Below are 12,660 nucleotides of genomic sequence, written 5' to 3'. Positions count from 1 at the left end.
ACTTTTAAATCTGTTGTCTACAGGGAAAATAGTTACTGTAGAATTACCACATTGTCTGGCTGATTTTGCACAGTTAACTTTTTGGCCCACTTTGTTCTCATCTGTAGCTTTAGATAAATGAAACAGTTTACTCTAAAAATGTAGTATAAGTTAATTGCATCAAAGCATTTTGCTCAAGATAGGACCTCTGGCCTCAGAAAGGTTTTAACTGTAGTTGTTTAGCTATTTGTGTGATAATTCTATTACTGGTCATTTCTCTATAGCTCCTTTGATTTTATTTGATTTTATTTTTAAGTTTATTTGAGAGAGAGTGAGAAAGAGGGAGGGTGGGGGGGGAGAGAGAGAGAGAGAGAGTGTGTGTGTGTGTGTGTGTGTGTGAGAGAGAGAGAGGGAGAGAGAGAGAGAGAGAGTGGGGGCGAGGAGCAGAGAGAGAGGGAGAGAGAATTCCAAGTAGGCTCCATGCTGTCAGCACAGAGCCCAATGCAGGGCTCGAACTCCCAAACCAGGAGATCATGACCTGAGCCAAAGTCAGATGCTTAATTGACTGAGCCAGCCAGGTGCCCCATCCTTTGATTTTAAACTAACAGTTTTACCAATATGGTAGTGCACTAGTCACATGCTACTACTGCGTACTTGAATTGTGGTTAGGGCATCTGAGGAACTAAATTTTTATCTACTTCTAATTAATATAAATTTAAAAGTTGATAACCAGTTCTATTACTGGAAATAGTTTAGGCATGACTGAAACAACTTGGATATGTGAATCTACTTCTTCAGCTATAAACTTTTTGAAGTCTAAATACAGATCGAGTATTTTTATTGAAAATTTAGTAGTTGAACTGAGATGTATCATAAATGCAAAATACATACTAGGTTTCCAAGACTTGATATTAAAAAAAAGAACGTGAAATATCTCATTAAAATTTTAAAATACGTATCACATGTTCAAGTTATAATATTTTGTATATATTGGGTTAAATAATCCATTTCATTAAAATTAATGTCACCTATTTCTTTTTGCTTTTTAAATGTGGCTACTAGGAAATTTTATTTTATTTTTAAAAATGTTTATTTATTTTTGAGACAGAGAGAGACAGAGCTGGAGGCTGGGAGGGGCAGAGAGAGAGGGAGACACAGAATCTGAAGCAGGCCCCAGGCTCAGAACTGTCAGCACAGAGCCCGACGCGAGGCTCGAACCCACAAACTGTGAGATCATGACCTGAGCCGAAGTCGGATGCTTAACCGACTCAGCCACTCAGGCGCCCCTACTAGGAAATTGTAAATTATATACATGGCTCTCATTCCTATTGGACAGTGCTGGCTTAGAATTAGCGTACCTCTGCTTTGTGCTCGTTACAAGGCAATATAGCGGTAATGCTGCAGTCTTAAAAAGTAATATGTCATATTCATGTTTTTTAAATCAGTGTAACTAAACTGTAGTATGCAGTAAGTTAGGAATTTGGATCTAAAAGTACCAGTTGGGGATAAGTAAATGATGATTTAACTTTGAGCACCATATACTCGATGTAACGACCACAATGTACTTCACAAAATGAGTGGCCAGACTGCCAATCTCCCACATGGCGAGACATGGTAGTGGAGACATATACCTGTAAGCCACACAAGATTGCAGTGCATTCGAGGTCGGCATGTATTAGGTTGACCTGTATGAAATTGCCTATATTCGATTGGTTTTGACTTAACAAAAACAGCAGTTTCGTGTGGTTTAACCCCAAAATATCAAGAACCTGAAAAAAATGTCCACACTCCTCCCCTCAGTAATGGTGCCCCTGGGCCACTACCGTACGTAAATACGCACATGAATGCATATACCTACACATGCATGTTGTTTGTGTTGCCTGTGGAGTTCTGGATGTATGTGTGACCGGCGGCAGCCAGCCTCCTACATGCCCCTCAGAGGTCCCGTGTCCTGGTGTTCACACCCGTGTACAGTTCTCTCCCACATCATACTGGAATTGGTCTGTGTGGCCACTGGAGTATGGCGGAAGTGACGGTAGATTCCTTCTGAGAACAGGTGACCAGCTAGAAAAGATTGAGGCTTCTGTCGTGGGGGTCTCTCGCTTTCTGTGTCCCATCCCTTGTCCTGGGGAAAGCCAGCTGCTATGACACAGAGACACTCGGACAGCCTAGGGAAAGGCCCACGTGGGGAGGAGCTGAGGTCTCCAAAAACCGGCCAGAAGCTGGAGCTCCCCAACAGCCACACTCAGCAGAGTGAGCTTCGAAGTGGATCCTCCCCGAGCTGTGCCCTCAAATGACTGCGACCCCAGCTGACAGAGTGGCAGCAGCTTCCTGAGTAACTCGGAGCCCTGACCGCTCAGTGAGGCTGCTTCTGGACTCCTGACCCACAGAGCATGGACATAATAGATGATGATGTTTGAAGCTGTTGAGTTTGGGTCATTTGTTACGTAGCAGAATAGGGGTTAATGTTAGTGCACAGAGGGGCTCAGCACAGCGTACTGTATATAATGGCCCAAACCCAAACCAAAATCAAGCAAAACAAATGTCCTAAGGTGGGGGGATGGCTAAGTAAATTGTGGCATGTGTTTCCTCAGTGGGCTATTACGCAATTATTAAAAATGCTGGGCCGCATCGATCCTCAGGAATAAAAGTGGGCAGTGGGCGCCCACGGGCAGCTTCTAGAAGCCACTCAGGGAACCGCACCAAGAGCTGCAGACCAGGGACCACTTTTGCAAAAGCACCCAGGAAACCTTCTTAATCAGCCTGAGCTCCTTGAAGGCAGGCGCGCTTACCAAAAACGGGGCTGGAGCACAGAAAGGAGGCCAGTGAAGTCTGGAAAAGAAGATGCATGCGTTTCATGTCAATTGTCTTTCTGTGCAGCGGAACGCAAAATTGCAGGCAGGGTGAAACTCCAACCAGGGCTGCAATATTCGGTACCCATCTAGCAGTTGGGAAACAAATGAATCCATTTCTAGATACAAAAAGTATATTTTGTAAAAGATCGAAGTAATTTATTATCAGGCTCTTCATGGACAGAGCACTACAAACCCTCTCTGTGGTTTCTGCCTTCTTCCACTCAGCTTAGTCTTAGCTGTGAAGTAGTTATAAGTCAAACACTAAAAATTGCCAGAATGGGGGTTTTAGAAATCGCTTTAGATCTTATGTTACCTATTAACTTCCAAGGCCATTCCCAAGTCTTTCTTTTTTCTCACGTTCTCTTTCTCTTGTCTCCAGTCCTTTTCCTTACGGAATTTTGAAGCTGCTGGTTATACTTGAGCCCTGTAAGTGTGCCGTCTGTCCCAGCTGATTGTAATTTCTTACCCCGGCACCATTAACTCTAGATCAATGGCTTATTTGACTCACTTGACTTTTTAAAGGAGCCAGAATTATTTAACCTTCAAAGCATATGTATGTATGTTAACCCTTCATCTCTCAAACACTCAACTCATGTGTACAGCGTAGACCAGTGGCTCTGAAGATTGGAGAGAAGTGGCGTGGGAATAATGAGAGAAGGAAAAGTATCATTGGGGCGGTGGGGCAGATAAATAAAAATCACATATTAGACTCTTTCATAATAATATGCAAAATCCCTCTGCAATTGGAGATGTCTGTCTCTCAGCTCAGAATCATAGTTATCACAGGGCGCCTGGGTGGCTCAGTGGGTTAAGCGCCCACCTTCGGCTCAGGTCACGATCTCATGGTTCACAAGCTCAAGCCCTGCCTCGGGCTCCGTGCTGGCAGCTCAGAGCCTGGACCCTGCTTCAGATTCTGTGTCTCCCTCTCTCTCTGTCCCTTCCCTGCTCGCGCTCTGTCTTTCTCTGTCTTTCAAAAGTGAATAAACATTAAAAAATGTTTTCTTAGAATCATAGTTATCATGAGCCTTGTTACTTATGGACGGTTGTCATCTCTCCCGGATGCATTGATGAAAAATAAAGCCAGCCTCCGTGATGCTGCCTCCCCCAGCCCCAGTGATGCCCACCCCTTCCTGCTCACGTCCCTGTCTACTCTCCTCCCACATTTTGCCGGTGAGTGATAGCAGAAGTGATGGTTGGATCATGAGAAGCTCCAGTCTTTGTCTTGGCTTCTCTCTTTTGGACCATTTACTCCGGGAGAGGCCTCCTCATAAGCAGCCTATGGAAAGTCCCCAGAAATGGGGAGGAACTGATGAAGGCTTCTTCCACCCTTCCCATGAGTGTGCTTAGAAACAGGTCCGCTGGCCCCAGTCAAGCCCGGGACAACAGCCCTCACTGACATCTTGACTGCAGCCTGGGAGGGGCCCCAGCCTGAACCGCCCAGCTAGGCCGCTCCCAGATTCCTGACCTACAGAAACGATGACACAGTAAATGCTTCCTGCTTTAAGCGGCTAAGCTGGTGTGATTTGCTACATAGCAGTAGATAAGAACATAAGCAGTGGATTCGCTGCTTAGACCAAAAACAGGACACATTTCTTCTGCTTTGGAAGTGACATTCCTAAAATCACACTGGAGCATAGTCACAGTGGATAGCCCGCTTTGGCAATCATTACATCGTATTTGCTTTTACTATAATTTTACCAAATCATGAAAAACTTGGTCGAATGGGGTGACTGATTATTATAACAGAAGATTAACATGAGTGGTAGCCACATTTTAAATGCCTTTTTAACCTGCTGCATTTCAAAAAAGGTTCTGAAGTGATAGTGATATATTTTAGAGCCAGATGCAAAACCCATCCTGTCTTTAAATGGATAAACAGGGCCATCTAAGTGCAAAGAAATGACGGTTCATGACTTTCTTTTGTTTTTTAATGAAACAAAATATAACTTTTTGTAGGGCTTAGAAACAGGGAGTGAAAAGTGGTGTTTGAAAAGTAATTTAAAAAGCAACAAAGTTAAAAGAAATGAGAGTTCCTGAGGTGTTTGATTTGCCTAATTATTTCTGAATTAGTGTGTTGAATAAATACATGTATTTTTTCCTTCTGGAGTGTCTCTACATTTTGAGTCATTTATATGAGTTCGTATGGTAGAACACTTAATATTGCTCAAAGTCTTCCCTCCTACATCTCCATTAAGAGCAGAAAATTAGTTAAGTATCATATTATATATTTAGATTAATTCTTTTTTTGCAGGCCAATATTTAGGTTTTCATCAATTTCTTGGAAATGGCATCTAAAATTTTCATTTCATTTTATTTCATTTTGTTTCATTTCTAGTGGTTCTTTTATGACTCCAAGATATGAATTTAAGAAGCAAAGGGAGAAAGAACATTATCTTTTCATACCCAGAAAGCCCCCCACAGGTTGTTTTAGAAGGTGTAAAGTTGAGGGGCGCCTGGGCGGCTCAGTCGGTTAAACGTCCGACTTGGGCTCAGGTCATGATCTCACAGTTCGCGGGTTCGAGCCCCGTGTTGGGCTCTGTGCTGACAGCTAGCTCAGAGCCTGGAGCCTGTTTCAGATTCTGTGTCTCCCTCTCTCTCTGACCCTCCCCTGCTCACACTGTCTTTCTCTCTCTCAGAAACAAAACAAAACAAAACAAAACAAAACATTTGAAGGTGTAAAGTTGAAGCTCAGGGTTGTGAAATGATGCTTGTAGGCTGTGGCTGGCCCACGGATGCATGTGTTTTATTTGGCCTGCACCGTACTGTCTCACAGAGTGTTCTTTAAATTAAAAAAAAAGTTGCCAACACTTAAAAGCCAGGCGGTTTCACATTAACAATCAGATTTCTGGCTTCTCTTGGAAACTCCTAAGATCTGGAGGCCTCTCAGGAGGCCTGTTCTCTGCGTGGCGTCCCTGAGCGGAGGCTGAGGAACCACCGCTGCTTGCAGTCGGTGCAGACTCCCTCAGCTTTCCTCCTGCTTCCCCACACGGTGTTCCTCTTATCCCTCTGACTTCATTTACTTTAGTTACCTGCGTGGGCCCTGTGGCCATCGGAGTTTACCACTCCAGATCTAAACAGACCTCCAGCCACCACAATTGAGAGAAAAGGTTGAGGCCACTGTGAGCTCTTCTCCCCGATTTCCCTATTTGACCGGTTACAGCCACGCCTGTTACATACACTGACGGGCGTGCCCATCCTTCTCTGGCCGACATCAGATATTTCTTTTCTTTTCTTTTTTTTGTTTTAAATATTTTATTTATTTTTGAGAGAGAGATAGAGACAGCATGAGCAGGGGAGGATCAGAGAGAGAGGGATACACAGAATCTGAAATAGGCTCCCGGCTCTGAGCTAGCTGTCAGCACAGAGCCCGATGCGGGGCTCGAACCCACGAACCGTGAGATCGTGACCTGAGCCGAAGTCGGACGCTCAACCGACTGAGCCACCCAGGCACCCCTAACATCAGCCATTTCTAGTATTCCATGCAGCCAGCTCCAGATAGTACTAATTTTATGAATGCTGGCAGCCTTAAAAGCCCTCCCTTTATGCTGTGCCTTTTTGTTTTAAAATTAAAGTGTACTAAGCTTTTTTGATTAAAGATTAAAGATATTGATCCAGGGGCACCTGGGTGGCTCAGTCGGTGAAGCATCCAACTTCAGCTCAGGTCATGATCTCGCAGTTTATGAGTTCAAGCCCCACATTGGGCTCTGTGCTGGAGACTGGAGCCTGCTTCGGATGATGTGTCTCTTTCACTCTCTGCTGCTCCCCTGCTTATGCTCTCTCTTAGAAACAATAAATGAATAAATTTAAGAAAATAAAAGATTTTGATCCATTTGTAACACTTCACGCTTGTCAGTGAGAGAGGACTTCAAGTTCAGCCTTTATTTTGTTAGGAAAAAGAAAAACAAAACAAAACCCCAGAAAAAAAGCCAGATCCAAAGAACAGCCCCAAATAAAATTCTTAAGAAAAAGTAACTGTGTGAGAAGCAAGGCATTCTCACCCAAAATTTTCACGTTATTCATATTCAAAGAATTGTATGCACATAAGCCATATAGATGTTACTAGAAATGATCACAAGGGGTGCCTAGGCAGCTCAGTCGGTTAAGCGTCTGACTCTTGTTTCAGTTCTGGTCATGATCTCATGGGATCAAGCTTGGCTTAAGGCCCCACACTGCCGGTGTGGCTCACTCTTCACACTCTGCCTTTCTCAAGTTTTCCATGATCTTTTTTTTTTTTTTAAGTTTATCTTTTGAGAGAGAGAATATTTATAAGTTGAGGAGGGGCAGTGAGGGGGGTAGAGAGAGAAGAGAGAGAGAGATAGAATTCCAAGCAGGCTTCACTCTAGCAATGCAGAGCCTGACACAGGGCTCAATTCCACAAACTGTGAGATCATGATCTGAGCCAAAACCGAGAGTCAGATGCTTAACCAACTGAGCAACCCAGACACCCCTCTGCATTTTTCTTTGTATAACTACCTCTAATCTTGCTTGTTACCTAACATTAATGATTATGGCGAATGCTATTGCCTAATAGACAATTTCTCTTTTAAAAACTAATTTTTGAAGATTTAGTTAAAATTTAAAATGAGGCTACTCTCAGGCACCAAGATAAATTTCTTGGCTCACTGCTTTTCTCTGGTCAAAATTTAATGAGCACCTGAGTCTATCTGTATCGATCTTTGATTTTGTAAGTAGGATAATTAATTGAACCAAAACTCATTTTCAAATTAAAGTTAAAAATGAACTCCGTGACATTACTCCTATGGGAAGTAATTTTTAAATGTTCCAGAATTCACTGTGCTTTGGTTACAAAGGCTTTTTTTCAGAGCAGAAAAGCAGAGGACAAAAGAAACGGGGAGAAGGAAGTAATGAGGGACGTGCCTGGGACCCCGCCGTGTACATTTTCCCCAGCCACTCCACAGACTTGACTCTCAGCTCTATACTTGCAGTGGTCTGTTTGCGCCTTCACCCTGCGCTCACTCGGCTAGAACAGAACAGTGGTTTTACTCTATTCTGCTTCACCAAGATCCAGCCAAGTTCCTCTCACTCACTGAGCACTTAATGAACACCTGATGACTAGGGGAAGAGAAGAAAATATGTACATATACCGAGCAGGAGAGAGGACAGGATTATGCCAGGATGTTTTTGGCTCTGAGCTACAGAATATCAGTACAAATGGCTTAACCAATATGAACATTTTTTATTTTACGTGACACCCAAGTTCAGAGTCAGGGCAGTTCCAAGGTCGGTTATGCAGCTGAACAGTGTCATGGAGGACCCAGATGTTTTTCATTTTTATACTCAGCCATCCTCAGATTATTGGTGATTTCTTCCATTATAGTTGCAAGGTGGATGGAGGAGTCCCAGATGTCACTTGACCATGTCCAGCAAAGCGTCGGTGTTTCCTCCTTGTGTGTATCTATTTATGACAGAGAAAAAACTTTCACCGGTGCTTCTCGTTCACTTCTACTCATGCGCTGGCTGACAAAGGCTACTGGGTAGACACCAACAGTGACTGGCACAAAAGTGCCAGAGAGCAAAAGTAGGGAAAGAGAAAGATATGCCTTAGGAAAAAGACTAGTGACAGGCAAGATGAAACAGTCGGTACTATGTAGAATATAGTAGAGTGTGCATTCTCCAAGCCTACTGGATTTTTAAAAATATTTGTTTGAGACAGAGAGTGAACAGGGAAGGGACAGAGAGACAGAGGTAGAGAGAGTCCCAAGCCAGCTCTGTGCCGCCAGCGCAAAGCCTGAAGCGGGGCTCGAACTCACGAACTGACTGAGCCACCCAGGCGCCCTTCGGCCTACTGCATTCTTACCTGTATATACACTGCCTTATCCCTTGTATATGTATGAAGGTAGTAGAATGATATCATTCACAAATAACAATGTGTTTCTGATCCCAACTTTTACAGAAACTATACATTTGGAGATATGACATATCTGAAGTCTCAAGTATAAAATTGGTCGGCCCCATCCATGTGCTGGGAAGCTTATTACCTTCACAGGGAATCTTTCTCCAGTGCCATCCCTAGCCTTCCTCACATTTAACATCACTACTCTGCACAGAATAGAGAATAGCTTCAGGGGCACCTGGGTGGCTCAGTTGGTTAATCATCTGACTTTGGCTCAGGTCATGATCTCACAGTTGGTGAGTTTGAGCCCCGCGTCGGGCTCTCAGGTGTCAGCGCAGAGCCCACTTCAGATCCTCTGTCCCCCATCATCTCTCTCGTCCCCTCTCCAATTCATGCCCTCTCTCTCTCTTTCTCAGAAATAAAAAAAATAAACTTAAAAAAAAAAGGAAATGGCTTTGGATGGAATTGGGTAACAATTCAGAAGAACAGAGTTTTATTTTTAACATTGTGGAGTTTTATTTATCATTATTATTAACATTTATTATTAACATTATAGAGTTCAGGAAAAGGAGGATATGGCACTCAAGAAAAGGATAAATGAATGAGAATTACAAAGATAATTGATTTTTTTAAAAAAAGAACCTTAGTTTTTATTAATAGTTTACCACATATTCTTACTCTTAGAAAATATAAATAAAAGTGAACATACAGAGATGAACTAATCTTTATATTCTCTCAAAATAAAACGTGCAGCCCATTACAGATCTTCTTCAACTTATGACAAGGTTATGTCCTGGTAAATCCACTGTAAACTGAAAATGTTCTAGGTTGAAAATGCGTTTGAGGGGCGCCTGGGTGGCTCAGTCGGTAAAGCGTCCGACTTCAGCTCAGGTCATTATCTCACATTTCGTGGGTTTGAGCCCCTCGTCGGGCTCTGTGCTGACAGCCAGCTCAGAGCCTGGAGCCTGTTTCAGATTCTGTGTTTCCCTCTCTCTCTGCCCCTCCCCCACTCATGCTCTCTCTCTCTCTCTCTCTCTCTCTCTCAAAAATAAACTTAAAAAAAAACTCCATTAATACTTTAAAAAAAACCCAACGTGCTCAGAACACTTTCATTAGCTTACAGTTGGGCAAAATCATCAAACACAGAGACTCTAAATCATCAAACACAGAGGCTCTTTTATTACGAAGTGCCATCTCCTGTAATTAATTGAATACATCACTGAAAGTGAACAACAGAATGGTCGTGTGGGTGCAGATGGGCCTCGTGATGGGGCGGCTGCGGGGGAGCTGAGGTTCGTGGCCCCTGCCCAGCATCACAGGAGGGGCTTGCCCCTGTGCATGTACCGAGGACCTGGAAAAAGATCCAAACTCAGAATTCAAAGTACAGTTTCTGCTGAATGTATATTGCTTTTGCACCGTCATCAAGTTGAAAAACCTTAAGCCAAATTGTCCTAAGTCAGGACTGTGTATATATTCCAGGTGCTCTTAGATGTGTACACATACAGTTGATATTACCATACAGCACCTGGATAATTTGGACTGAATTGAATTAAGTAACATGTTACTAATTAGCAAAATATGAAAATTCTATACATAAATTACATATAGTATCACATTTTATGGTTTCTTTCAATTTCCCTTGGGTGCTACAGATAACAGTAAATCACCTATTTCACTGACTACCTTATTGGTCTTCAGGAAATTGTAGTAGAATCCCAGAGAAGATTCTGAGGAATCCTTTATATTGGGAGGTTGATATTCCAATCGGTTGCTGTGGTCTTTTTCTTTTTTTTTTTTTTTTTTAAACCATTTTCCTCTTATCTGCCTCTTGTTCTTGAGATTACATATTACCTTCCCATTGTATTTCATATTTCATGTTAGATTTTTTAAACTGAAACATATTTGCTAATCAGTGTAGTGTTAATTTGTAGAAGTGTGTCAAGCACACCAGAGTTGAATGAATCTGGCACATAATAACCTTCCATTGGTACTTGTTTAATGAAAGAATGAATGAATCATTCATATAATATTGGAACTTCTAGGATAATTATAATAATTGAAGGGAAACAAATATTGGACACTATAACCTGTATTTTCTAACATGATTTCTTTTTAGAAAATGTGATATTACCAATCTTCTGAAAAATTAAACACTGTGTTGTTTTTTTAATTAAAGACTTTAAGTGATATGCTAAATAGATATCTTAGCTTGGCTATTAAGACAAAAATTGCCGAGGCACTATAAATCGGGGAAAATGAGAACATAATTTGAAAGGAAGAGATTATAGAAATGGGCATATGTGATTCAGTAAGAGAGGCCACGAATACAATGAGAGGAGAATTCGTAACTACTTACGGTGTTTTATGTTTCTCAAAAGAAATTTTTTTTACATACATATTATATATTATATGAGTCTGCCTGCTTGTTTCCCACACTCTATACTTTAAAAGGGCTGTTTTTATAGCTGCTTTTCTTGGACACACAAGTAAATCAGCACGTATATTCAAAAGGTTTTATTCCTGACATGCAAAATGGTTAAGAGAAATGTATTCCTTTACGCAAACATTAACATTTCTCTATTAAAGTAGGTTGTACCGTTGTAAATCTCATTTTATACGTACAATGAAAATTCCTCTTTTAATTTTCAATAAGCTAAAAAAATCTTTTAAAAGTACTATAAGATGAAAGGAATTTAAAAATTGACATTATTGGCACAAGATTCATGTTAATGTTTACTCATGTAAATAGCACAAAATACTGCCTAATTAGTGTGGTTGGTAAATTTTTGGTACTTTAATTTTCTCTGTTATTGTAAACCATGCATAAAATGCTTGCCTATTGAGAAGTGCAGAATTGTCAGAGCTTAAACAGCTGACATCTGCTTACTCTCTTAAAAAAAAAAAAAAAAGAATAACAAGCCATTTCAGCCTAATCTACCTCAAATGTGTTCATGTAAATGGAGGTCCATCTATTGACCTGTATTCTTTTCAGCTCGGGATTGGTCCACATGGTTTATGAAACCGGGAAGGCTGATTTGAAATGCAGATGTCGACACAGTGAAGTACACCCTCCCCTTTTTTCTTTGCTGTATCTGTCAGGGTGAAAAATGGCTTGCACAAGGGTCAGTCACCCATCCTCACTTAATTACTTTTCTCGGACCCACAGAACTGTCACAAGCTGTGGTGGACGCGGGAGCAGTTCCTCTGTTAGTACTCTGTATCCAGGAGCCAGAAATTGCTTTGAAAAGGATTGCTGCTTCAGCCCTCAGTGATATTTCAAAGCATTCTCCAGAGTTAGCCCAGACCGTGGTGGACGCGGGGGCTATTGCTCACTTAGCCCAGATGATCCTGAACCCCGATTCCAAATTAAAGGTATTTAAAAAGAAAGTCAACAAGCAAACAAACAAATCAGGCTCTGATTACCTAAGAAAATGGAAGTGGGTGTAGCTTCATGTTATACGTGTAAAAATAACTAGAAAATTATCATTGAAACAGATATGGACTTGTCGTGTATTTGGTCTTTTAATATGTGGAACTTATGCTGTAAGGATTAGACGACAGACATATCTGGTTAAAATATGTGCAATGCCGAAGACTGCAAATCGCATCAGTATGAGCATTAATCCTTAAATAAGGAATTACAGAGTGCCTGAATCTCAGGGTGGGCCTGAGATGGTGGCCCTGAGAACCCACCCAAAGGTTCTCTAGCCCACCACTATTTTATTTAACTTTCTTAGGACAGTAGCCGNTGCGTTTTTTTTTTTTTTTTTTTTTAGTTTCCTTCACTGTATCAAGATTGATTTACGGTTTTTTTTAGCTTTCTAAAATCTGATTTTCAGTTAATAGTCACTAGCTATACTTTCAGATTCTAGTAGTTATATTCTATAAGATTTTAAAATCTTAGCTAACGTTAACTAAGTCATGGAAAGTTCTTTGAAACATTATCAGCATGGCGCCAAAAATAAGATGTTA

General features: G+C 41.5%; 1 protein-coding gene across 2 annotated transcripts in view; it reads left to right on the top strand.

The window, feature by feature from the left end:
- The window catches only part of SPAG6 (sperm associated antigen 6), a 63,955-nt gene that overhangs the window by 28,800 nt on the left and 22,495 nt on the right, over positions 1-12,660 (top strand). For both annotated transcript variants that reach the window (XM_077772457.1, XM_077772456.1), the window contains exon 5: positions 11,855-12,060. In XM_077772457.1, the coding sequence (XP_077628583.1) occupies positions 11,855-12,060 (206 nt within the window). The remainder of the gene's footprint in view (positions 1-11,854; positions 12,061-12,660) is intronic.

Source organism: Crocuta crocuta, unplaced genomic scaffold (genome assembly GCF_008692635.1).
Source record: "Crocuta crocuta isolate KB4526 unplaced genomic scaffold, BGI_CrCroc_1.0 scaffold96, whole genome shotgun sequence".
NCBI classification, from domain to species: domain Eukaryota; kingdom Metazoa; phylum Chordata; class Mammalia; order Carnivora; family Hyaenidae; genus Crocuta; species Crocuta crocuta.
This window is presented reverse-complemented; position numbering and strand designations above follow the sequence as displayed.